At 39.1% G+C, this 26,430-nt stretch overlaps 1 protein-coding gene across 35 annotated transcripts in view; it reads left to right on the top strand.

The window, feature by feature from the left end:
* The window catches only part of DLGAP2 (DLG associated protein 2), a 480,112-nt gene that overhangs the window by 281,066 nt on the left and 172,616 nt on the right, over nt 1-26,430 (top strand). For 17 of the 35 annotated variants that reach the window (XM_074581682.1, XM_074581681.1, XM_074581674.1 and 14 more), the window contains one exon: nt 20,770-20,802. The exons of 13 other annotated variants lie outside the window; for them this stretch is intronic. In XM_074581682.1, coding sequence (XP_074437783.1) covers nt 20,770-20,802 — 33 coding nt within the window. Of the gene's footprint in view, nt 1-20,769; nt 20,803-23,678; nt 23,799-26,430 lie in introns of all 35 variants that reach the window. 5 more of the 35 variants (XM_074581699.1, XM_074581696.1, XM_074581687.1 and 2 more) reach the window with 1 other exon arrangement.

Raw genomic sequence — 26,430 nt, 5'->3', positions numbered from 1 at the left:
GTCGCGCTCTTTTAAGCTTCTGCAGTAAGGTTACTAAAATGAAAACACATCATTGCTTTTATTGTCGGTATGGCCATGTTTTCTTTAGCAATTTCAGTTATGGCTGCCACACTTGCTTTCTGTGCTGTCTTGCAGATATTTCCCAGAAGGACACGGCCTGCTCACAGTGCAAGTTCATGACACAAGAAACATCAGCAGGAGGCAAAAGAACAGATTTCATTTTTGCTTTACAAGACTGATAAACTTTGTGATGTTTCTTGTTGAATTGACAGAGTGTTGCTTCCGGACCTATGAGTTGTTCTGCTTGATCAGAGCAACAGTTGCTTGAAATTCGTATCCTGCTGCAGGGAGTAAGATACCTGAAGGAGAAGTATACGATCCCACCCACTCCATCTAGAAAAAGCTCTATTGTGTGCTGTTTTCCCTTCGAGGGAGTTTGTATCCTGTCTAGTAATATCAAATTGTTTCTATCATTGCCTCGATTTTCAATTTTGTTTCTTTTTTTCTTTTATTACTATGCTATGTAAGCTCCTCAAGTTTATAAGAGGGATTTAAATGCCTGCTTACATTTCCTTGGGATTCTCAGTTTTCATCTCACACCTCAATTTGCTTAGAATGATTTCCAAGTTTCTACAGTTCTACCACAACTGGGCAGAACCCTTTTGTAATCGCTTGTACCAGGCAGAGGGCAAATACTCATAAAATGTTATTTTTACCTTTACTAGTAGGCTAAGAAAATAAATTACATTAATAAATATTGGTATTTTTACTGTTATTATTGATAAGAGATGCTAGAAATACCCTCAAGTTAAATGACAATAAATCCCTGTTTCAACTTGGTCATTTTTCCGTGTTCTTCAGAGGTACCCAGCTGTTCAGATTTTTGCCAGGGAAAAAAAAAAGTGTAAAGTTATTTAAGTACTAAATTAAAATTAATATTGACAGTAAACTTCGACACCGGCTGCTAGAGACTTTATGTCATCCGATGAACCTTCTTGCCTTGGGGTGATTTGTCCTGGAAGACATATGGCTGCTTACATTCTTTCTCATTGCTGGATCAGTACTGGGCCTTGCTATATATTAAGGACTCTTTACCTCGCTTAGCCTCCGTTTCTTTGTGTTCTTTGAACTCTGATGGCATTGACTTTTTTGAACAGAAAGGCTCTCCTTTCCTTTGGCTGCCTCACAGCTTTTGGCGTACTTGCTTTGGTTGCAGTAGAATGTAATCCAGACTTTGCTTCTGCTTTTGCGTATGGCCCCTTCCTGGTGTTAGTGGATTCAAGTGCTTGGTCTTGGTTAGGTCCTTAAGCTGGTCTTTCTCAATTCTGCAGTTAATGCATGTGCGAGGAAATTGCAAGTCCTTGTTATGTGAGAAGTTTATAACTGTGTGGCACGGTAAAGTGTTTTTCAATGCTGTTGAAATTCTTATCTCAAAACTTCTGAAGTATCATTTCCCTTCCACAGATGTTTGAGAGTTTGAAGAGCTCTTATATATGAACAGTCTTGTGTATAAATGCATAGGACCAGATTAGTGCAAGAGCTCTACCGACTCCCAAAATCGCTGTCAATTTACATTCTCTGCAAATCTGACCTCTAAACACAGTATTTGAAAACTTATATTGTTAGAGTTGTTGTTCCATACCATATTTTATTTTGTTAAACAGTTATGTAGGAATCTCATTTTATGTTCTGAATGTGGTGACCAAGCTGCTAATAAATAATTCTTCAGTCTGTACATCTTGGGTGCGTAGACAGTCCCTGAACTTCCATAAAGAATATACCAAATAACTGATAACATAAAATGTTTGTATGTGCTGAGGGAGCACAGTTATAGTACAAACAAAACATTTGAGATCAAAAATATATATATCACAAAACCTGAAATAAAATGTGGTTTAAGAATAAGAACAGAGTTTTAAATAGAGGGACACTGACTGCAGTATTTTTTTTTTTTCTATGAACATATCTCTTTTGCTTTACACTTTCATGTAGAGAAACTTAGTGGTGCAAAACAGTTGTGTTACCTAAGTGTGCATAGTCTTGTAGTTCTTTATGCAGTTTTTAATAAGAAAGTTATGCCAAAATCTGCTGGAAATGGGGGGAAGTTCTGGGTCTTGAATCAATCAGACCTTTTGCTGTGTACCTTGTGACCTGTGCTGCACCTCTAATGGCACCTCAGAAACGCTGTCAAGGGCCTTCACGTTCTAAAGCCAGCTTTCTTTGAGCAGCTGTTAGAGCAGACAACACTTGAAAATAGAAAAATGTCAAAATGACTGGGCTAAAATAAATGGTGTTTGTCCACTGTTTTCCCTCTGGCCCCCATGTCCTTGCAGGTAGCAGGGTTCCTTTCTTTCCAGAATCACAGAATCACAGAATCCTCATGGTTGGAAAGGACCCTTAAGATCATCGAGTCCAACCAAACAACCTACAACCTCTGCCACTAGAGCATGCCCTGAAGTGCATTCCCGTCTTGCTCCCATCCCAGGAACCTTTCACTTGACTCCTACACGGCACCAAATTGCGTGAAGTCCCTTCTTGACCACTAGGAAAAGTCTCTCCTTCTGTGGAGTCTGGCTGGGTGCCTGTGCTCTGACAGGCATACCGACCTGTGCTGTCGGCTCTGTTTGCCACCTTCACCCCACCTGTCCCTCTTCCTCTGGCCTCGTGCTGGAGACCTCTCTCCTAGACCACATTTGTGCATTCCCCTGGTGGGGGGGGCATCAGCCCTGCCTTCCCTCCGCACGCTTCACTAGAGATGGTGCAGCCATCAGGAGAAGGCAAACACAGCCTTTCTCTCGGCTGTCCAACCATAGCCTATTTAAAGAATGTAGCATCATATAAAATGGATAAATGAAATAGATATTGCCTGTCACAGTCAAAGAGATTTTTCTCTTTTTGGAAACTTCTGAAGACAGTTTGGGGACCAGACGCTGAAACTGGAAATCATAGTGTGCTTCCCTTTCTGTAATCCATACACTGACATTTCTAGGACAATCCTCAGTTGTCTTATTATGAATATATTATAATATTCACAACTTCTGATTCAAATTTAGCTTTTCAAAGTGTCTGAGTCCCATATATAGGCAACAGAGAGAAGCATGTGTCATTGAAGACAATCAGAAGGATTTTTCCTCTCTGTTGACACGATGGTGCTTACTTCCAGGGGAGTGATTCACTAGGTATAAATTAGGAAGCTATTCAGTGTTTGGTTTCCTCTGGGGACCAATTTGAATTAAAGCTAGCCCTACTTACATGAATGCTTATTCTTGTCACGGTACTGCCATTCACTCTCTCCTCAGACTTTCTCCTGCAGCTCTTAGGCTGTGGTCTGAAAGCTGATCTGAAACTGATTACCAAGGTCATCCCTCCCCAAATAATTTCTTTTTAACTTTGAAAATTTCCATGCCATGATTTACCACACAGGCCCACAAATTGCTGCACACCCAATATTTCATACGTTATAGTACAAGATCATAAATCTAACGTCGTATTTGCCCACTGCTCCTGCCAGCCCCGGTTTCAAAACAAAGCTAAAGCCCCACAGCCTCACAGTTACCGTGTCCTACCAATGTTGTTCTGTTTTAGCTACAAAAAATTGAATCTCTGTAGTTTTGACACACTTGAGCACAGGTTTTGTGTGAGCTGTTCACACAGTTTCTATTGTTGCTAGAGGCAGTTTCAAAGGCCTTCACAGTCAGAAGTATCGTCACAATTTTCATATGCTTTCACCAGCAGCAGTAAGAGGCTGGTGAAATATGGCTAACTGGAAATGTAAACTTTATGAGCAGTGTCTGAATTCTTAGCTCAGTGTCATTAACTGAGACAAGAAGGGAAAATAGGATTATTGCATTTAACAGAAAATAGACCTTGGGGGTATGTCCTTCATTCTCCTTCTTATTTTTGTTTCACTTATATTTAATGCTAGTATCTTCTGTGGGTTCGCATCCCTGAGTGCAATGGTAAGGGGTGTTCCAATCCCTTGCCACACCAGAGTTCTGCGGGAAGGGAAAAATGTATTCTCTTGATTTTCTCAAATCCTGCCCCCTCCCATCAGTCCTGTTAACATTCCTTAGACTTTTGTTTGGTATTTTTTCTCATTTTTCAGATTAAGGGCTCCAAGGAATAATACCCCAAGAGAACTCCCATGCAGTTAAAAAACCCGCATATTGTATCTAAGTTCTTACTCCAGCTTTTGTCCTGCTGGTCTTCTCAGTGACTTCCTTTGTTTCTGATACACCAAACAAAGGACTACTTAATAACTGTCTTTCTGTTGACCTTACTAAAGACTACCTGTAGCATTCCCAAGCCTCACTGAGAATTGAGATTTCTAAGAAATTGAAGTTACGTTCCTTGGGAAGAGTGAAACTGTCAGAATAAAAATGACAATAGTGATGTGCTTAGAAATAGCAGCAGTGATGTGCTTAGAAACAAAGTGATTGTCACTTAAGGATAATGAAAGAACAGACCAGGCCTTTATTTCTATAGCTTGTCTATAAGCAAGGGATAATTTGCATTTCTGTTGTATCTTATAAGGCAGGCATAAACTTATAAAAGAAAATGCAAAACTTCATGTATGTAAAGCCCTTTTTATGTCCATTTCTTTTGCTATGGTATTAAGGTTTTTGTCCAACACGGCTCCTTTCGGTGTCAAGTTGCTCTGTCTTTAATGGGAAGCTTCAAGGAAGCATCACACTGTAGTCTGTAAAAGAAGATTTTTTAAATTTTTTTTTTACTATATGAGTACTTCATTTAGGTTTTAGTATTTGCCACAGTGCTCGCCACAATTCTTTATTGCTCTTAAATGTGATATTCAATTTTCCTTTTTTTACCCATTTCTTTCAGTTTGGTCTAATCTGCATCAGCACAGGAACTGTGTGAATATGTGTTCCATTAAGTATCATGTAGTATTAAGTCATGTGAGTTTTAAGGAACCTTTTAAACTTACTTTTCTTTTTATTTTTAAGCTATTTGTATTGCATTGAGATTCCTCTTGTGTTGACAAAGTAGAAAATATATAGATCTACCATTGACTGACTGGCAAGGACCAATCTAATATTCATTCACAATATTACTAGTAGATCCCAGTAATAAACAGAACATATGCTTTCAGAAAAATAGGGCAAGAAAAGAACCACGAAGAACAGCCAGTCTAACCCCTGCCCCCACAGGACTGATGATGCTGAACAGATGTTTGGTCTAACCTGGTTTTCAATGCTTCCAACAATGGAAAGGCCATAATATCCCCAGCAGGTCTGTTGCCCTTCTTCACTGTCCTTGCTGTTGGAAAGTTCAGCTAATGTTTGACCCGAGTCTTCCCTGTTTCAGAATAAGCTCATTATTTTTTGCATATGAAAGTTGAAATAGATTATTCCTTCCCTTTAGCAACAACCTTTCATGCAATTGAAGAGTGGTATTGTACCCGGTCGGCCTTATCTCTGTTAGACTTAAAGGAAATACTCTTTCAGTCCTTTCTCATAGGTCACGCTTTCCAGAGTTCTCATCAGCCTCCCCTCTATACTCTCTCCCCTGTCAAATCTGCTCATGGCTGAGGTCCCAACCTGTACTGGATGTGGAAAGGGAACAACTTTCCGTGTCTTGTAGCTTATGCTCTTGTTTATATGTCCCACCATGATGCTTATTTTTTTCCAGAAATAGCATGATATTATCTACTCGTATTTAACTTGGGCTAAACTGTAATAGCAGACACTTCTGTGTAGAACAGACACATGACAACTTGTCCTCTAGCTAGTGTCTTGCAAGGAGTTATTCCCTCCTGAGTTCCTTATCTTGTACTTACTGAATCCAATCCTATTTTGTTTATTTTTTCCTCAAGAAATATCTTTAGGTTTTCAAGATAATTGTAAGCCTGTCCTCATGCTGTCCCAGTGACATGCTGTCCCATCTGACCAAAAAAAACCCAAATCGCCATCACCCATTTATCACTATTGAGTGGGGACACCCCATTTCAACTGTGAACCACTGACTGTGATGCAAGATTTTGACTTTCCATCAATTCCATCTAAAGTAATTTCCTGATCTGTCTTCACATGGAATAAATCGTCCCTTGGAAATGTGCCTTTCTCTGTTGGTTATAGGAGAGTGAACATACAGCATATACTAAATAGCTAAATTTTCATAAATTACATGCAGATATGATTAAAAATGGAATTTCCTGAAGTTACTCAGCAGACCAGTAGTAGAGCTGTGAAGAGACCAGTGTTTCTGAATTCCTTAATCTGGCCATTCTGCATCTTTTAATCTCGCCTTTGTACATTGTATTACAAAGGAGAACTTTAATGTGCAGCTAAAATCTAGAAAGGCCAACCTTTGCTATGTCTTTTTATAGAAAATTATTTCTTTTTTTTTCTTGAGACTCTGAGAACTTTCAGAATATGAGTGTTGCTGAATGCAATGCAATATTTTAATTTTATTTTTTAAAGCTATTTTTAATTCCATCACCTACTTTAAGTAAAATACTATGCACCAAATTACCAGATATCATTCTGAAAAACTGCCCTCGCGGTTAGGGATTAAGATAGTATATATTAATTATAGTAATGGGGATCAATGTGATTCCAGCTTTTTGAAGTATTTTATATGTTACTGATTATACAGTTTTTCCTTTGGCCTATGTGGAGCAAGGTTATTGAAGAGAAAATTTACAGGAAAGATGAAATATATTATTCTCCCCCCCCTCCCTTTTTTTTTTTTTCTTTGTTTTGAAGCATTTTGTTTCCTAGGCTCAGGGATGAAGTTTGGCAGAATATTTGCACAACCTCTCAGCATTTTCAAGTTCTTGATATGAATTTTTCAGATCTTGTGTCTAAAGGAAACTGTAATAAAATAATTGCTTAAATGAAGTTAATGCCTCTGCAAGCAATCAGAAAGGTTGAGGACTCTCTCATTTTATCTGGTTTTTATCTTATTTTGTCTGTTCTCTGGGGAGACAGTACATCAGATGTAGAATATCCAGCAACCCAGATGCAAAGATTCATTCCTATACTTTACCTCCGTACATAGTCAGCAGCAGTAGTACTTTCATTGCTGGTGGCTGGTCCTCGTATGTGAGAATCTGAGGTTTGTCTGTCAAACACGTCCAGCTGGTTCATTGGCAAAAGGGTGTATGATCCTCCCTCAACAGCTTTGGCGATAAAATGATATTGATAATGGGGTCTCTTCCACCTGAAGGTACATGCACAATACCGAAGACATTGTTAAAAATGGGGAAATTTTAATTTTTAATAAAATTTCCTCATAGGAAATCTTACGGGAAAGACAACTAGGGCACCTGCATATCCTGTAGTTGAATCTAGGGGCAGAAGCGATCTCAGACAGAACCAGGAGTAGTTTTCTGGTGAAGCAGCTGGAGATGTTCATCAGGAGCCATTGCTCCATCAGTTTAACTGGCCTGCCACTCACGTTGCCGTAACATCCTGCTGCTCTCTCAGGACCCAGGGTGGCTGCCTGCAGAGCAAAGACTTGAAGAGGAGAAAGCTGATGAGTTGTCAATGTCCTAATGTCTCTCTGATGAGAAAAGAAGTATATTTTATATTTATAATGTGTGAGGAGGAGAGGAAGAGGCCAAGGACCTGGCAAGACCTCGTAGGGAAGGGGTGTGAAGAGAAGTGTGTGGGGATAGACGGTACAAGTCCTCGGGACCTCTAGGGACAGGAGCAAACAATACTTCACCATTGCTGCGCTAATGGCTTAGAACCTGCTTTTTTTCTTTGTTTTGGTACAGAGCTGAATCTACTGAAGAAACTTAGGGCAGATATGATGGGGATACCATCAATCAGTTAAAAACTTATCAATGTTAGCAAACTCTTGACAATGCATAATAAACTTGGGTGAAATACTGTTTGAATTTATTTAAAATCCATTCAAGAATTAGAAAGCTGTAAATTTTCTTCAGAATATAGAAGGACTTGAAAAACAAGTTGTGTAGTGCTGTATCAGAAAAGAAAGAAAAAGGGAAGAAATTCAAATTCATTTAAGGTTAATCGTGTCTCTTCTGAGATTCTAAAGCCCGTTCTGAGAAACTATCTTGCCTGAGGCTGCTGACTGGAGTTTTCTCACATCATTAATCTTTCTTACATTGTGTGTCATATTCAGTTGCAGTAAGACAATTAAACTAAGAAATGTGAAAGATAGATATTATCCTCTCCACTTTATGCCACTGCAATGGTTTTTTTAACAACTAAATCACTGCAAAATTTGTACGACACAGAAAACATATCTCCCTTTCCTGAAAATAATTTCATTGATAATAAATGCCTGAAAACAATTGGATCTTCCTGAATCTTTTTGAGCAAGAGTAGGACAAATTACATGTCTTATTATTTTAACAACAGGTCCTCTCATAAAATTCAATTGTATCAGGTTAAATGCTAAATTTAACGAAAAGACAAGAACCAAAAGTTGTTTGCACTGTTTTTCTTGCTTTTTTTTTTCTTTTTTACATTATAACCAAAGTTCCTGACAGGCACTCTATAAAATAAAATGACAAAGCAGCGCTACCAAATTAAGTTAATGTTACCAACAGGAACAAGTGTTATCAGAGGGTTTTTTGATTTTTCTAAATTGCAGGATTTATTTTATTTTGTTCATGGTAGATCTCCTGAGTTGTGAGGTTGGGTTTTTGAGGGAGTTGTGAGGGGTTTGTTTTTATGGCTCTCATGATATCAAAATTAATGTTGCATGGAATTTCAAATTCCATGAGAAGATGTTGATTCTACACAGTTTAACCAGCACATTTTGGAGGCAGCTCTATTTACGTATCAAAGTTGTTTTAAAAAAATAAATTAATGCAACCTTCCTATTGTTAGGCATTTTGTTAAAGTAAACTCCAGAACACATGATACGTAGATATACTAAAACATGAAAAGAGGTCTTTGTCATTTAGAAGAGATGAGCTCAAATTAAGCACTGCAGACCTGTCTTGGCCTTCAAATACCATTATTTTTAGAATATTCTGATAAGTCTTTTCCTTCCACTTGAAACTGATGATTTTTCAAGACTGAGTCTATCCCAGAGAACAAAGCGGTTTCAGTGCCTGTTCTTTGGAAGAGATTTTCAAAGCCTAAGCCAGTCCAAGTGAAAGAGGCCTGTGACAATTTGGCTGCTTGCCTATTCGCATGTCAGGGCCCAGAATTAACTTACAGCTCACAGATATGTATCGTGGGTTTAGAGATGGTAACTGAGCTGTTTGCTCTGTTTTACCTGTGCAATCATGCATTTTACAATAATGTTCAGAAGAGTCATGCCTAGGATTTAGGTTATGATTAAATAGTTGTTATTTCATCTAATAGTTGAATATTTAAAGTCTACAAATTCACTTTTGATGGTGAACCATATTCCATACTAGAGTAATTCCACTGACTCCAGTGAGTTACGTCATGAAATAACTTCTCTCCTCTGGTTATGTTCCACATGAAGAATGTCGAAAGCAGAAAACTGTGCTGAAAGAATGCTAAACCAACCGAGTGAAGCAATCAAATCTGGAAATGCCTGTGGGCAAAAGCCAGTTCAGCCTTTACTTCATTCCCTTGTGCATAGAGATTTTAATTACATTATCACGAACTTTTCCCCATGAATTCCCTTCTCCTGTTCATGGTCTTTTCTTTCTGAATTCACTGCAGTTCTTACCCCCATAAAATCAAAGGGAGTCATTTCTGATAGAACTCTGGTGTTTATCACTGAAAACATTGACAGCTTTCTAAAATCACCAGTTCAGAACCTGACTATTGTTCAGTGCATGAGACATGAACAATACCGCATCATCATGGCAGTGGTTTTTGGGTGCTGCCTTGTATTATGGGCTGTTGACCCATTCCTATAGTCTTTTTTTTTAGATGGTGGAGGTTTCTTTGTCCCTTTGTCTCCATGCTTGCTGTGGGAAGAGGTCAGTTAGTTAAGAAGGCAAGTTCTGTGAATTATATTTATTTGTTTTGATAAAGGCATCCTCTCAGGAAAAGAAATTCAAAGGAAACAACAGCTTGGCGTGATGCAGACTTGTCAACTTGGGCCCTGAAGCATAGTAGCTACGTTCAAATGCCTTTGGACTACAGCTATTAATCTTGAAACGGCTTATTAGCTCAGGTGCAACGCGTCGTGAATGTGCCTCTGCTTCTTCATGATCCCAGTTGCTACGCGTGGAGTCAACAGGGGCCTCTGCAACATGCTCTCCTTTGCTCCTGTGTCTGGCATGCATAAACAGGGGCACAGGCATGCTTCTCGTGCAACAGCACAGAAATTGCCCAGAACTGACAAACTTTCCTAATTTCCACTGCTTCCTTTAGCAGCCTGGCTAGTTCATACTTCCCTTCATTGCATGCAGTATGGGAACCACTGAAATGGAGTGACCTATTTCATATTTTGAACTTTTGTGGTGTGTAGCTTTAACACAGTTCCTATCTCTTTCCAGGCCCTTTATGCTACTGGGAGAGAAAAATACATTTTTATTTTTTTTATTTCCCTGCAACAAAATCATATCAATTTTCAAATTAAAAGTTTCTCTCGCGTTTTCCCCCTTGAAGTTGTCTTTCACAAGCCTACACCAGAATCCATCTGTATCCCGAGTAGTGTGATATGACAGGACAGAAGGAAAACTGCACCTGCTGCTCTTCTCATTGACGTCACTCTCGAGAAAACTCAATAACAGCAGGACTGTGGCTAAACATTTTCAAAGATGTAATTAATTTTAACACAGTCTCTTCAGATACTGCCACAGGCTTGAAAAGGTTTAACTAAACATAAAGTTTGAAGAGGCAGTGAGCAGTAATGAGAAAGTAGAAACAAAATAGCAGACGTCATTTTACTGTAGCATAATGATTTAACATCTATGTCAACTGATTATCTTCAAAATATTAAAAAAAACCCCTCTCTTAATTTTCAGAGTACACAGAGCAGTTGTCAGAGCACACCAGTTTTCTAAACTAAGATCCAGGTGAGAGCTAAAGAAACATTTTGCAATGGAAGCCGTTTTCTTCCATGTGTACGTAATACAGCTGGTCCCCAAAAAGGATATTTTTCTCAAACAAATAGAGTATTTGCTGACCTGACATAAACTTTAAACCTCCTACACAGTATTCCTGTGAAATGACAGAATGATCCATTTTAGCTTCAATGATTTAAAAGCCCTGAGAGATCTGTGCAATTATTCTTTGAAATACCTTGGAAGCAGAATTAATACCAAATAATATTGCTTACATTTGTGTAGTTTCACTAGTGCAGTTCTTGAATTCTGTTTTAAGTTCAATGCCACTTATAACACTTATCACAAACTTCTCATTCTTTCGCTTTCAGCCCTTCTTAAGTTTTGTAATCCTTATATAGGTACTACATCTGCATTTCATGTAGAAAGTCAGTTTGCAGCTGGTTTTGGTGGTTTGGGGTTGTTTTTTTTTAAAATTAATATTTAACAACTTCCCCCCCCCGCCTTTGTATATCTTCTGGGATGTAGAAACGCTACATTCCTGTAGCCCTAATCAGTCTCTCTTGTATTTCAGTTTCGGAGATTACAGAATGTATGCATAGACCGTGCCAAATCTCTTCTAACTTTTCCTTCTGGAAAGGCATTATCTGTCAGCAAACTCCTGGGCTTGCCTCATGGAAATGCTTCATTGCCCGCCCTTTTAATGATTTTTTTTTTCCCCTTTAGGTATTTAAGTATATGCTTTTTTCCCCCCACTAGCTTTTGCAAATCTAATGTGCTTAGAAGACTCAGCTTGTTCAGTGTAACAGGAACCATCCTAATATTTAGTAAGTCACTGAGTCAGCTTTGTCATATAAAGCTCAACTTGGTACTTTACATGTCAATGCATAAACATAGTTATTTAGTCTCTCTGAAACCAGGCAGGGCATCAAAGGCTTGAAAGATTGCTTAATAATAAGTGGTCGGTTTTATCTGATAAAAGGAAAAAAAGACAGGGGAATGAATACAAAAAAATACTGTGGCTTGGCCAGCAGAAGGTAATGAATGATATATGAAAGACCAGATCAAACTGAGCACAAACCTGAAAGCAACCTGACGTGAGTTAGAGGAAGGGAAGTTGATGCTGAGGTGAAAATGAGAGAAAATTATCTTGTGTTTAGAAAAGCCTGCTGATTCAAGAGCTTATATTTATATACATTCAAGGAAAAAGCAAAGTCACGAAACAACAGCAAAAGTGTGAGAGAAGAGGCATTTCCAGAACAAGAGAAAGAATGAGATAAACTGAAAGAATCTGACAACAGGAAGAAGCAGCTTTCAAAAGACATGTCATAGTGTTTGACATGAATAGCGGCATAAAGTGGAACAGTTGAATTTCACAAGTTTTCTTACCTTTCTCATGCAGAAACCAGATTTTGAAAGGGACTGCAATAAAACTGAGCAGATACATTATTTTGCAGTTCACTCTTCAGGAAACTGATTTTTAATTTTATTTTTTGGTGTAGTATTATTAAACCTCTGTTTGAGAGTCCTCACTTGCCCAGGGCCTGCCTCCAGAATTTCACCAGAACATTTCACAAATGTCTCAAAATTACATAAACAGGTTGATTTTTATTTAGCGTGTTTTTACTTCATCTATTCTATGGTTTTCGGGTCTGGAAGATTTGATAGCTTGATATTTCTGAGAGTCATGATATCACCATATCATGATGTGTATTGTGTCATTGCTTCTCCTGAGTCATAGAATATATATGCTTCATGTTAATGCAAAATAAATTTAAGTTTTAACTTTACATATGGGATGAGAGCGTGACTGAATGAATAGGTCAGATTCAACTAGACTCTCAAAAACCAACCAGTTATTTGCTGTCAGATATTGAAACTCCACCTACAAATAGCAATTTTTCAGAGGTTAAATAAGTATAAATAGCCCATGGCCGTCTGTGTTAGCCATCTCCTTAACTTGGAAACTGTGTTGTTTCTGTACGGTGTCCTTCAGACAGAGTTATACTTGCCTTCTGAGCCAGCAGGATAGAAATCAGCTCTGACCCAAAGTTAAAGCTTTAGGTTATTAGCTCAGGAATCGTACTGTACTAACCACAGGTCCACAGATCCTGGATATGTGCAGGCCTTAGTTCTGACAGGACTGGAATAGATTTACAAATGTCCTTAAAAAAACCCCAACCAGTTAGAATTAAAACTATCTAGAAAGTTTTAAATGTAAGGTGTTGCTTGTTCAGCGATCAGCCACGCATCATTTCAGAAGTGCCCCTGAACTTTGCAGACATGCTAAGAAGTTGAAGTACATTAGGAAATTAGTTCTTTCACCTCTTTCATGGCTAAACCAGCTGCACAAGAGGAATTCCCTGGGGAAGGTGTGAATAATGTTTGTACTGATGTTTCTGAGAAACTGTTTCACTTATAAGTGTGAGTTTGTTTTACATACGTACACTCTGAACTCGAGTGGGATTTAGGAGCTGTAGCGTTCTCGGTTACGGTGTGCCTGGGTTTACAGGGTGCCTTCCGCAAGGTGCTGGGATTGTGACACGTGGCGAGGACAGCACGTGCTGCCTGTGGCAGTCCTCTGGGAAATCCTGGCTCAGTGCAGGGCAGTACGGCTGTGGTGAGCCGCAGGGGCTGCCAAATTACAGTACACCTCCCACTGATGATAGTTGTCCTCCATCACTGCTATCAAAGTGCCAGTGACTGCTGCCTAAATAAAGTCTCTCTGCACTCAAGCAGAGTAGGTGCTGCTGCCGCTGTCAGCGCAGCATCCATCACTGCCAGAAACCGGGGCGAGGATTTAAGCCGTAATGTACTTTAAGTTTCCTGATGAGAGCTACTTTGGAAAGCATTAATGTTCTGATCTTGAGATGGCTGTATGCAGCTGTGGGTGCTACAACGTATTTTAAGATGTTATTTAAACCCCCTGTATTGAGTTTGGATAAACCAGTCCTGAGGCCATGATTATACTAGGAAGGATGAAGCAGGCAGCTTGCTTGAGAGCAGTAGAAGGAGAAAATGGATTAATGATGGCTTTCAAAACGTAAGGAAGCTGGCTTTGGGTTTTTTTATTTTTAATTGGTCATTGTTTTTCTTTAGGGTTTTTTTTAGCTTTACTTTTCTTTAGTTTTTTTAAAGTGAGACAGAGTAAAGAAATGAGGAAAACATAAGTTGTGGAGGAAGAGAAGCAGACCATGATCCAGTTAAGCTGGCCAGGGTCAGTATATCCTAGTTTTTTCTACTCTGAAGTATGTTACCCACTATGAACCTACTAAAGGGGCTCAGTCAGGTCAAACTAGGCCTCGAGGATTCGTTTACAATCAACTCTGTCCAATTCCCAAATATTTTTTTTTATATAATCTAAAGTTTTTATAATTTTTTTAATGTAATACGAACTTGTGTATTCTGAATATTCTATTAGAGAGGGTGGTGACATTTTAACCCAAAAGGCCTAATAAATACAGCTTCAGGAACACAGAAATGGAATTAGTCTAAGGAAACTAAGGGCAATACATTTCATTAATAATTGCTATCCAGGGGAAGGGGATGCCAAAAAATTAACTGTACCTTAAAAGAGCTTTTTGTTTTTCCAAGACACTTCAATAAACCTGGAAGTGTATTTTCTTCCTTTATCATGCTGCTTTGAATAGAATCTTTTAATGGTAATGTACATTTGTTAGTATTACTAGCTCTTGTGATTATCACAACTACTACATAAGGATAAATCTGCATCTGGAATAACAGGATTTTAAGTATCCCGCTAGCTTCTTCTGCTACAGCATATCACGTAGCAAGGGACATGCTGCATTGCATAGAAGTGCCTTCAGCGTGAGCTTGCGTGAGTGATTTCTATAGGTACCTCGGTGTAGGGATGGAGAAAGTTATGAGGATACAGCAGGCTGCAGAGAGAGCGGCGTGCAGCAGTCTCCCAGGCACTGATAAGCTCCTGAGACCGGCACTCTGGCTGGCTCTGCAAGAACTGATAAACTTGGGGCACCAAAGTTGGCCACACCTGGGCACCTGCCCAGACCGGCATCAGCAGCCAGTTGTGTACATGGGACTGCATTCAAGAGGGTGCTGCTGCTCCGTGCGGCCAGGCTGCAGGGTTACATACACACCTGGTGAAATGAAGGACCCTTTGAGGGACTTTCTGGACAGCCACCTAAGAGCCCCTGTGGGCTGTTATGGCCCTGCGCCTCTGCACAAACAGCTGGGGCTGGGCTCCCAGCCCTCCACTAGCGAGTAACTGTGAGTGTGCAAGCGCAAGAGTGAGCTGTGTGAGCAGACATGCCTGGGCAGTGTGAACAGTTACCAGCTATTAACAGGTGGATTCCATTAATAAGAGCAGCCTTGTTAATAAATGCTCTCCTAATCGATAATTTCTTGTGATCTTTCTCCCTCAATTCAGTCCCCTCATCAAGAAAAATGCATTTCTTTGTCCTGGGCTGTCAACACTGCAGCCATATGCAGCCCTCGGGTTGTTTCAACAATTGGTATTATCTCGAATCACACAGTGGTGGAGGTCACCTGCTCCACCCCCACTGCAGGGTGCTCCAGGACCATGTCCAGGTGGCTTTTGAATATCTACAGGGAAGGAGGCTCCACAGCCAGTGCTCAGTGACCCTCACAGTGGAAAAAAGTGTTTCCTGGTGTTCAGATGGACCCTTCTGTGTTTCAGTTTGCACCCATTGTCCAAGTTCTTGCTGGAATAACATTAAATCACAAGGCAAAATATAAGGCTGCAAGCATCATCCTATGTAAGTACCCTATGATTTTAAGGGAGTGGAGAAAGTCACCACCGAGTTTTTGCACTAGAGGCTGACAGGACAAAGTTTATTTTTGTCTAGGACCTATTTTAACTAACCATTTCAGAGATCTGAGGCTATCAGATTTACCAACAACTGACAACTAATATTCCATGCCTAAATCATTCCCACATTATTCTTGTGACTTTCTCAGATCCGCATCCACTTATGTAGATTCTTTTCCTTAAAATTTTCCTTTCATGGTGAGATTCAGCTCCAAACACCTACGCTATAGGTTATGTAGGTCTGAGCTCCTACTACAGTTATTAGAGATCTTGTCAATGGAAAGAGCCATTCTAGCTATTCACCTGACCAGGTTTGATTTCTACTTTTTGGTGTAATTAGCTGATGCAGTTTCAACTACTACTTCATTGGAGCTAATGGAAGCTCAGACACCTTGCTTACACGTAGACATCTCTACTGAAGAAAAGTAAATTTGAATCCCACTCTTAATGATTTTACGGAAAAGAAAGCTGGCAGAATGGAACCCTGGTTAACACTGTAGATGTGATCTACCTGTCTCAATATGATGCAGTTTTTCACCAATAGGTTTATGGTATTAAATTGAATCAGAGAAACAAATAGGCTTTGTAATTTCATATTGTTAAGTCTTCATAACTAACTGTTCACCTTTTTTTTTCTTTGAATTATCTCCAGTAGTAAAAATCAGTTCCAACAACCAGTGCAAGTCAGCAGTGGGTTTGTACGCTTGTGATTGTACTATTATGAATTCCTGAGTGCAACCTTTATGCTAGCTCTTTTTTTCTTCTCATCGGGGAAATTCTCACGGAAAAGGTTTACTTTCCCATTAAAATGATAATTTTGCTGTTAACAGGATTGGTGGCAAATGAATGCAATAATATATCAACGAAAATAAGAAAGAGCCTGAAAACAGTTTTATTGCAGTAGGTTAGGGGCACAGTGGCAGGGGAATGATAAATGGTGTAGAGCCAAGTCTAGGCAACAAGACTGTGTGAGAGCCGTCTCTACTGCAAAAACAGCTTTTTAGTGAATAATGCACGTAATTTCCAAAGCTGAAGGAAACTTTCCCCCTCTAGAGGCTAATGCAAAGAACTGCTTACCTACTTCTAGTTTAGCCTCTGGCTTTAGTTTTGGGTGGTAGCAAATTAAACCCCAAATCTGGATGCAGCCAAACTCACAATCTAAATCCAATCCTGGAAGTTATATGCCAATAGTTTTCACTGACCTGATTGTCAAAACTACATTTGTAACTTCTGGTTAATGAAAGCCATCTCACAGCTTCAGCCACCGCAGCTATATGTCAGTTCTTTACTTTCTTCTTTGTGACCAGCCTTTTTATTTCTCTCCCTTCCTATTACCAAATTTATGAGAGGTTGGACATCACTCCTCTCTTCTTGGTTAAAGAAGAAGTGAGCTTTGCAGAATTCATGGTCCGGGTGTTGTGCACATCCACAATGACTCCTGAGTTCTGCTGCCCAGTTATGGGTTTTTAGTGAAATAAGATCGAGTCTAACTGTGGAAGTTTAGCAAAGCAGAGACACCCATCTCCTGCTGGCAATATCTATTAAACACTTAGAAGCAGGAAGAAAGCTTGTATTTTCAAAAGACTGTGATTTAGCATTCATTTAGCTTCTCCTAACCTTTCTAAGCAGGTATCAGCTCCCAGAGATGGTTTGGTATTTCATCATCTCGCTGTCAATGCCATGGAGAGCCCTTAATGTTAAATGACTTCAGTGTGCTCTGCATCTGAAATATGTGCTCCCCTGCACTGTAAAAATCATTCGGCGCTGGTGCTCTGCCAACGCATGCCAGCGGCAGCTATAGCGTGCTTTGGTATTTGACTGGAAGCACAGCACTAGGAGTGCCATGCCAGTGGAAGGCAGAGGTTGCGTACTGGATTGTGCGGTGTACGCTGGTTTTAAAACAGGAGGAACAGAGCCCTGGAGGCAAGATAGAGACAGGACTCCATCTTTGCTAATCAGCGCTAGGAAAAAACAATTAGCTTATTGGCATGAAAAGCTTGTACCATCTCCAACATCTGTTCTGCACTGAGCTAATGAAATGAATGTGGTGTACCAGAGATACTGCCTGCTGAGAAGTACATCCTCTTTCCCCTTTTTAAAAATCGTGCTATGAAATATAACTTGAAGTAGGCTTTACCATCGAATCACCATTTTTTCTGCTTAAATCAATGGCTTAGAGTATGAATCAGGTATGGATTGCATGAATATAACTGATTGCTAATTGGTGCTGTGGACATGCTAGCCATTTTGCCTTAAAAAGGGGGTGGAAATGTGTTTCATTTGTATGTACTCCACTTTCATCTCATATTCCTGCTCTTTGCTTAGAAAGTCTTATGTATGAAAATAGAAGTGCATGGTGCCAAATCAGGGCAATTCATTAACTAAATGTAATAGAGGAAAATTGGATTCCACCTGACCAGGCTTACTTAATTGAAAATCAGTCCAAGAAACTGCAAAGTCTTCTGAACAATAACAGGAAATGTTGATTTTCCTCCTGCCCTTGGAGTCCGTAGAAGAGTAGAAGAAATCTTATGGCAGAGACTGAATGCCCTGCTTGTTTCAGTCACGGCAAAGGTTTCGTTCCATTATAACTGCAGTAATTGCGTGTATTGTAGTCTAGCAGGGAAATGCTGCACACTGTATTTATCTTTATATGGGAAACTTTACATTGCCTGCCTATGCGGTGTCAGCTCATATCATTCTTTGTGAAATGTAATGATGGAATTGGGGCATGTGGATCATGATTTGTGGGTTCAATATACCATAAACTCTTCTGGTTTCAGCTAGCAAAGTAGGTCTGATTTTATTTAACAGTTCACACAGGACACATGTGCTCGGGTGACAAACTGCCTTGTTTTCAGTTAGTGTAGGTCAACATGTAAGAAAATAAACACATCCACAATTTACAACATTAGCTTAACACGGCGTGTTACAAAGTAGTGCTGTTTTATGCTGGGACAAGTTCCTAATTAATTTGCATTAAGTTATCTGAATCAGTTTCAGAATAGCATTTCTGAATAGCAATTTCTGCTGCAAGTCACAATACGTACATGCATTTTTCAGAAACAACTCACGCTTTTTTGGTTTGGGTTGTTGGTTTTTTTCTTTTAAATCCCCGTGTCTGAGTAGATATTGTTCCACTGCTATAGGAAGAAGACTTTCTAATTTTTTTTGCCCGTTCCTTTTCTTGGATGTTAAGGTTTTGCATCAGGATACTTCAATAATAATAAAATGACATAGAACAGATGTTTTCAAACATATTATCGCTGTGGCAGGATGTGCAGCCACAGCACGTGCACAGCGACGGTGGTTTGTGCAATTCAAGAATGACACCTTTTTTTGGGATGATCCAGATTTGCATGTTGCTGCATCCAGTCTCTGCGCTTTCAGAGAGCAGTCACTGCATAGCTAGATACTCCATTTATGCATAATCTGGTTTTGGTGGGATTTTTATTGGCTCCTAGGGGGCAACAACATTCTTTTGTCTCTCAGGCTCTGGAAGGAAAAATGCTGAGATTAGTTTTTCTTTCTGCTGTAGTTTATGATAAAGTTTGGTATGATAAAGCTTGAGACCCCACATACTGGAAGTGTTAGGTAATGCATTGTGTTCACTATCTTGGATTTCGGAAAGCAGTTCTCTCTAGTACATTTATCACGTTTTGGGTTGTTTTTCTCCCACATTCACTTACAACATTAAGCATGTTCTCAGTCCTCAGGAAATTTATCTCATTTAAACAGTTATAAATTATTAAAGCCAAGCACACTTTCCTCCTGTCTACCACTAGGAGAAGATGTATATCCAGGAGTTCATTGGTAAATATTTTCCCAATAACTTTTAGAATCGGTTACTGTATCACAAGAAGTTCAGGACTTCTGTCGCCTAAACCTTTAACCTAGAGTCTTGTATCTGTTGAATGTTGCAATCGGGAAACAAAATCCTTTTTTAAGATGAAGTAGTTTAAAAACGGTACTATAAGTTTCTAATAAAGTGCCTAGATTGCCCAACTGCCTTTTCCCAGGCACTGCTAATAAATACATTCAATTCCTATAAATGCCAAGTGAGCTCACGTGTACACGTATCAGGGTAAATTGGTCAGCCACAATCTGCCTGTTGTGCTTGTCCAAGACAATGTAGCTACTGCGTCCTTCTGCCGTCCCACTTGGGAGATGATGTTGTGACCATACTTTATCAGAGCTGCCTACTCTTTTAGTTCCAGCCATACGTTTACAAGTGAATCTCTGAGTGTAACTCCTCAAAGTTACTAAATACGTTTCTGTTAAGAAAACAGAATTTCCAAAGGTGGGGCAGTGCACTGCGAAGATGACGTTCTGAATGCTGGTCCCAGTGCAAGCTGGGGAGGGGTCATTCTGGTGCCACCAGTGCCACCGGTGCGCTTCTCTGCTCTCTCTTCAGATGGGAGTCAACTAGTGAAGCCCTAATTTATGCTTTTTGGTGTCAGCAGGAATACTTCCAGCTCAATTTCTTTTTTAAAGCAGCTAATTTTTGAAAAAAAAAATAAAATGGAAGAATGAACACCAGGGTAGGGAAAATTAGTTATGTTATTTGTTATGATGAAGATAATCTTATTTTTAAAATGGTATAATCGAAAAAACATTCTGCAGATTTCTGATTATTGTTCTTATGTACAACCTCAGAACAAATGCTTATACTCAAGATACAAGCTTCTGAAAGTGGACGTTCGTTAAAAGATATTGTAAAATTCCTGTTTAATTGTGGTATGTCTGTCGTAAACAGTAAAGCAAATAAGCTTCTCATAGTGCTCAAGACTTTCATCTTTAGATCCTATTTTACATCTTTACAAAACTATGAAGAGGGAAAATCCTTAATGTAATACTGAGCGTTCTGTTTTTGCTTTTCATATATATATATATGTGTATATATAAAAAAGATTAAAAATTGATGTTGGTGATAATGTGATATTTGGTGCCAGGTTTTTGGGGGGTTTTTTTGTTTGCTTTTTTAATATTAGTGTTAAAGATTATTTTTTCACTGTTTTAATTTCAGATTTGGATTCTCTAACAGGGCATGCATTTCAAGGTAAAGTGAACAGTTAGATTAGATTATGTTATTTGTCTGTTTTATATTGAGTTTATTGAGTTTTCTTTTGGGGGGGTATAAAATGTAATTGGTATGCTTCTGACAGGATTTTGTTACATGTCAAAATTGTACTGTTAGGGTGTTTTTTGGTTTCAGAAAAATTAAGAAGAGGTAGCTATTATATGCACTAGTTTAAAGAATAGAATTGAAAATCTGCTTTAAATGTTAACTGTAGCATCTTTAATATTAAGCAAACCAAGGGAGGAGAAGCATTAATCCAAAATAGCAAATTCCAATGAAAAGACTTTAAGTTAATTGAAACTTGCACATGATTCTGAAAGGAAGGAAAAAAATACCTGGAAGTGTTTAAGGAAAGCTAAGATTCAAGAAATCCAACACTGAGTTTCCAGTTCTCTTACTAGAAATGCATAGGAAACAGGTTTTGAACAGTAAGAACATCATTTTCAGCAGGGAATCAAGAAAGGCTGAGAACACAATTATGTTAATTCTCTGTATTCTACTGTACGTATCCATTTTTTATGCTGTGTGGAAATTAACTTCAAAAATAGTCCACTCAATTAAAAATTTTAGAATCTTACAACTATAAATATTTAACGATTCAAACATTTTGAGTTGGGAATTTTTTAGCAGAAACACAAGAGCAGCAAATTTGATACTCAGTGAGCACGTGAACTGGCACGGGAGGAATATAAATGAGCACTCTGTGTGATAGGGTAGATCTCTGCTGCAAATGTGTCGATGCTTCCTGTACTCAAAATTCTCTCGAATAATCCTTCAAATCAATAGGTTGTGAAAACTAAGGCATAGTTTTTGTATCCCAAAGAGATTTAGTCAGAATTGTGATGATGTTTACCATTAGAACAATATTAGTCTTTATTGTGTAATTGGCTTCTAATGTGGCTCTGCGTAATATAATATTCCTCCTTCAGTTTTTGTTTAAAATAATTTTATTTAAAAATCATGGAACAGGGGGTTTATTTGAGGTTTTCCAAGCATTCCTGCATTGTGGGCATTAGGTATGCTGTAAGAATCTCAGTAGAACAAATGGGCAAAAAAAGATTGGAACTTCATCATCATGAAATTTGTGTGCAGTGTGGAGCAGATCCAGGTACAGAGTCTTTCAGAGCTATTTGTACTCAAACACAGCAGCAGAGCGAGTCATATCTGTTTGAGAAGTCGGAAGACTCTAAGATTTTGCCATTTGCATCCCATGATAAGGGATGAGGAAACTCTTATTCTGAGTAGTCTGCTTTGGTTGGAGTGGAATAATGTACTGCTTAATAGTGCCATCTTGTAAATATGGTCTTTGTGATTGCTGTCAAATATATGCATGTGTCACCAAGTTACACATTGAGACAAACAGTATTTGTGTTTCTCTTTTTTTTTTTCCTCTTTTTTAAAAATTGAGTCTGCTTTTGTTTCTACATGAGTATTTGCTGTTACTAGATAGTGCTGTCGTGGTGTGTCCCATTCTTACTTTTGAATATGGCCATCTTAACATAATGATAATGACCGATACTGAGAACAGAGCCTTATATTAATATGTATGCCTCAGAATTATGGTGAAGAGAAATCATCCTTATTCTGCATGGGAAAAGTGCTTAATTGCAGGACAGGTGAATTATATGCCCCCGTTACATTCCAGGTGTGGCTGTGCACAACTCCCATCAAATGGCCCATTATTTAGCACAGACAGGAATATCTTTGAATCTAACTCACTGCCAAAGGGATGTAGGTGAATAGTATAGGTAGCTGAGAAAAATAAAAACCTGGGAACGTGGTCTTGACTTAAATAGATCTTTATTTGGAGGCTCACAATATGGACATGCCACTGTGCGGCTCACAGAAATCACTAGAGGAACCATTTCTCGTTTTATGCTTTATTTGACAGAGTTGAGACATACTCTTTTCACAAAAAACTGTAAAAGCAGCAGAATGTCATGTCTTGTCTTCAGCTTTACTTACATTTAATAATTAAGTCATGACAGTATTCTGCTAAAATGGTGTAGATTGTAATGTTATAGATGTGGCTAAATTAAACATCAAAAGGGATGCGTGTGTATCTAGTTATATTGGAAAACACAGAACGCTAAATCCATCTTGATACCTGTGTGTAAATATGATAACTCTAGTTAGGCTAAAGCATGTTAATTTTCAGGAGACAGAAAAGATCAAGGTGTTACTTCTGCTTCTTCAATAACAATTAGTTAATTAGATGAGATAGGTCCAGATGATCTTAGTGTATTAACAGGTGATTTGGATCTCACGCTGAACAAACACAAAACAGACTCAATTGAGATTTCTATTTATCTCACCTTGGGAAAAGCGCTCCCTTCGAGCTAATCCAGCAAAACTCATTAACGAGGCCTCTAAGGGTGTGGGGATCCAATAGTTCTTCATTTGACCCTTGGCCAGGGCTCAGCAGCAGAGCGTGAAACAGCTCTTTTCCAAAACCCAGGTGGGTGTGATGGTGCAATGCTGAGTGGGTGCTGATGCCAGGCCCTTAGCTGGGCGTGCAGATCAAACCTGGTTCTGCATTGACCTAATCCCACAAGTCACAGGTGGTTTGCATCCAAATTCCAGGTGAGCTCACTTTAGGATACGACTGCTTGGTGAATTTTAGGCTAAGAAAAAGTATTTTCCCTATCACCACTGGCCACTGCATCAGCTCCCGCTGTGTATTCTGTAGATGTGGGCAATCTCTGCTACTTCAGAGACAGATCAGAATATAAACCACACCAAAGCATCTGTCTGGTTTTTATGTGAAAGGAAAAAGAAAATTTTTATAACCCTTGCAGTTGATCAGCTGAAACCCTAAAGTATGAGATTTGATTATAGTCATTGTCTTAATGCAGAGCTGCAAGTGTTATGGGCATGTTGAGAACTTCCAGAAGCTGGATTAAAGCATCTCTTTTACAATGATATCTAATCTCGTCCTAAAGCTCCAAGCAATGGCGAGTCCACCAGCTCCCCTGGTAAGCCGTTCCAATATTTAATTACCCTTAGTGCTAGGAAATTGCAATGTTGTGGAAAGGTTGAATTTGTCTAATTTCAGCTGCCAGTCTTCCTTTTGCTATGCCTTTGTCATTAAGACTGAAAAGTCTCCCTTTTTCAGATGTGTTTTCTGAACAGTATCTATGAAAATCTAATGATTTGCAGTGACCTGTTGAAAATCCTACGCGCACAGAAGCTTGCGCACCTCTTCTGGCTGTTCAACTCGGCCTAATGAAGTTATTGCCTTGATCTGCAAGTCTTCCATCTTCCATGTCTTTAGACTATGACAATTTTAACGCTCCTATGACTACTAAAAATTTATATATGGTAGTCAAGGCACCTTTCAACTTCTGTTCTGGTAAACTGGGTATCTTGTACTCTTTGAGGCTCACACTGTAAGACTGGTGTTCTGACAGCTGTCCTAGGAAATCTCTCCATTTTTTTCAAAACTGATGAGAACTATAGAGAATATATTCATGTAGAAAGTTTTTAAGTGCTGTATATAGAAGCAAAGTCATTTCTTGTACATAACACCTCCTTTCTCACTCCCCCTTTTAGGCATTTAGCTGCAGTTCAGAGCTGCCAACTCAGGTTGCAGTGATTGTGTCAAGCAATCCAAGTGGTGATCCCAACATTTAGCTGATAGAATAGGAATGAATGGTTTTCCCCTAGTTTTATGTGGCTAACATGAGATTAGAGGTGGAAGGGAATGCCTCTTATGAAATCTTGCTTCTTCCAGTCTGCTCATACCTGCGCGGGCACATAGTTTTGGGCGATCACTATTCCAAAGGGGAAGGAGGATTAGCCAGCATGTGTCTCTAGGGAGCGGGATGAAAAAAAGGACAGAGACTTCAAAGCACGTAAGGATATGAACTTTCCTCCTAACTTTCAGGAACTTGCTAAACAGAAAATGTGGTGCTGGCAGTCCCTCTAACCAATGGCTTTTTTCTCAGTGTTCAGATAATTACATTCCCTCATAATCCCACCCATGCCTTCATGGCAGAACCTTGAGAGATTTGGGTTCCAGGATTATGTTTTCTCTCCAACTGATAAGTGTGCCACAAAACTGGCCAGATTATGATGAAAAACCCTTCCTTGGGTCTTTGCCTCACAGAACAGAATCTCCCATTCTAAGTCCTTTGTTCCCAGATGTTCCCAGTCTTCTATTTGTTTACTTTAAAACACATTTTGGTGACAGTAGCTTGTCCAGACCGTTGCAGTAGCGTGTTCAAAGCAATTATTGGCTTTCCTTATAACGTTTTTTCCTGGGTAGTGAGGAAGAGATGGAGTTTTGGGCTCTAGTTCTTACTTAAAGGATAAGTTGTCTATTTTGTATTACAGCCTTTGGATAAATGTATAAAACTACAATGAATATAAAGGCTAAACTGAGGGAACCCTGATTCCCAGGAAAGTGTCCTTAGGAGCTGACTGTTCACTCCAGCAGAGCTCTTGCATTCCTTTTCTGTGCAATAACCAAGAGATGCAGGATAGCTCTATCCCAGGTCCCCTTGTAGACAGAGGCAGTAATAGTTGTTATTATGTCAAAAAAAGAGTGTTGTTTCGGTTCTGTTACTTTTGCATACTCAGATGTGAACTCATGCCCTTGGAATTGCAAAGGCACCAAGGTACTTATTGCTGCACCGAGTTTTGCCCCACTCAAATGCATCCCTCAAACCGCATCACTATACCTAATATCTTGGATTAACTCACTTAGAAGATTAAGAATGTACCTGTAACACATAGGACTTCCATGGAGAGGGTAGTTAATAGCTTTGTCTGGTGTGCTTTCCAATGGCTATGAAGTGTTCCTGTGAATTCCTGTTCTGGATCACATATGTATTAATTAGGTGCCACCTGAGTTAGGAAGCTACAGTAGATAATCCAAATGCACCTTCTCCCTCTGTTGAATTTTGGTTTAATTCCTCTTTAGCATGGAGTGTTTTCTCCTTTCCTTACTAGCACCTCAAACTATCCAAACCCTTCAGTAAGATCCACAGACTTTGTTTTTCATTGTGTTAATGATGAATAGTGTTTTGTTGCAACTGATCTACATAGGCTTGAGGTTTTATGAAATACCTCAGAGACAAACCTGTGGCTGGTTATTTATTCTAACAGTTCTTCATTGTAAGCGATTTAATGCTCGATTTCAACTTCAAAATGTTCCTTTTTTTGTTTCTGAAAGTCATTTAATAGTCTAGGAAAAAGACTGTTGGCTTCAGCACTGTTGGTAGACCTAAGACAGAGCTAAGTGAAATGAACATTCTTAGGTCTTTGTATAATAGCTCAAGCTATGGTAGGAATTTGGCACATGCAGTCCTATGGGAATTGTTTAGAGAAAAGGGGTCTCAAATGCTAATCAGATGTGAACACAAAATATCCGTCCTAATTTCTGGGTGTATGTGATCAAGGTAGTTGTTGGTGACCTGCTCATTTTCCAAAAGAAGTAACGCTTTGTCTGTATAATGAGCATCGTTTCACGGGTTAGTTAATAGCCTACTGAACTGTGCACTTTCCTATTCAGAGAGCTGCTAGGTCTAAAAGTTAAATGGACATTTCATTCATTACACTGGTACTGGGGCTTTGTGGCTGAAATCAAAGTTGATCTGAAAGTGT

The sequence above is a fragment of the Larus michahellis genome, chromosome 3 (genome assembly GCF_964199755.1).
Source record: "Larus michahellis chromosome 3, bLarMic1.1, whole genome shotgun sequence".
In the NCBI taxonomy this organism is placed as follows: Eukaryota; Metazoa; Chordata; class Aves; order Charadriiformes; family Laridae; genus Larus; species Larus michahellis.
The sequence above is the reverse complement of the archived record's forward strand: the minus strand, read 5'-3'. Positions and strand labels throughout refer to the sequence as shown.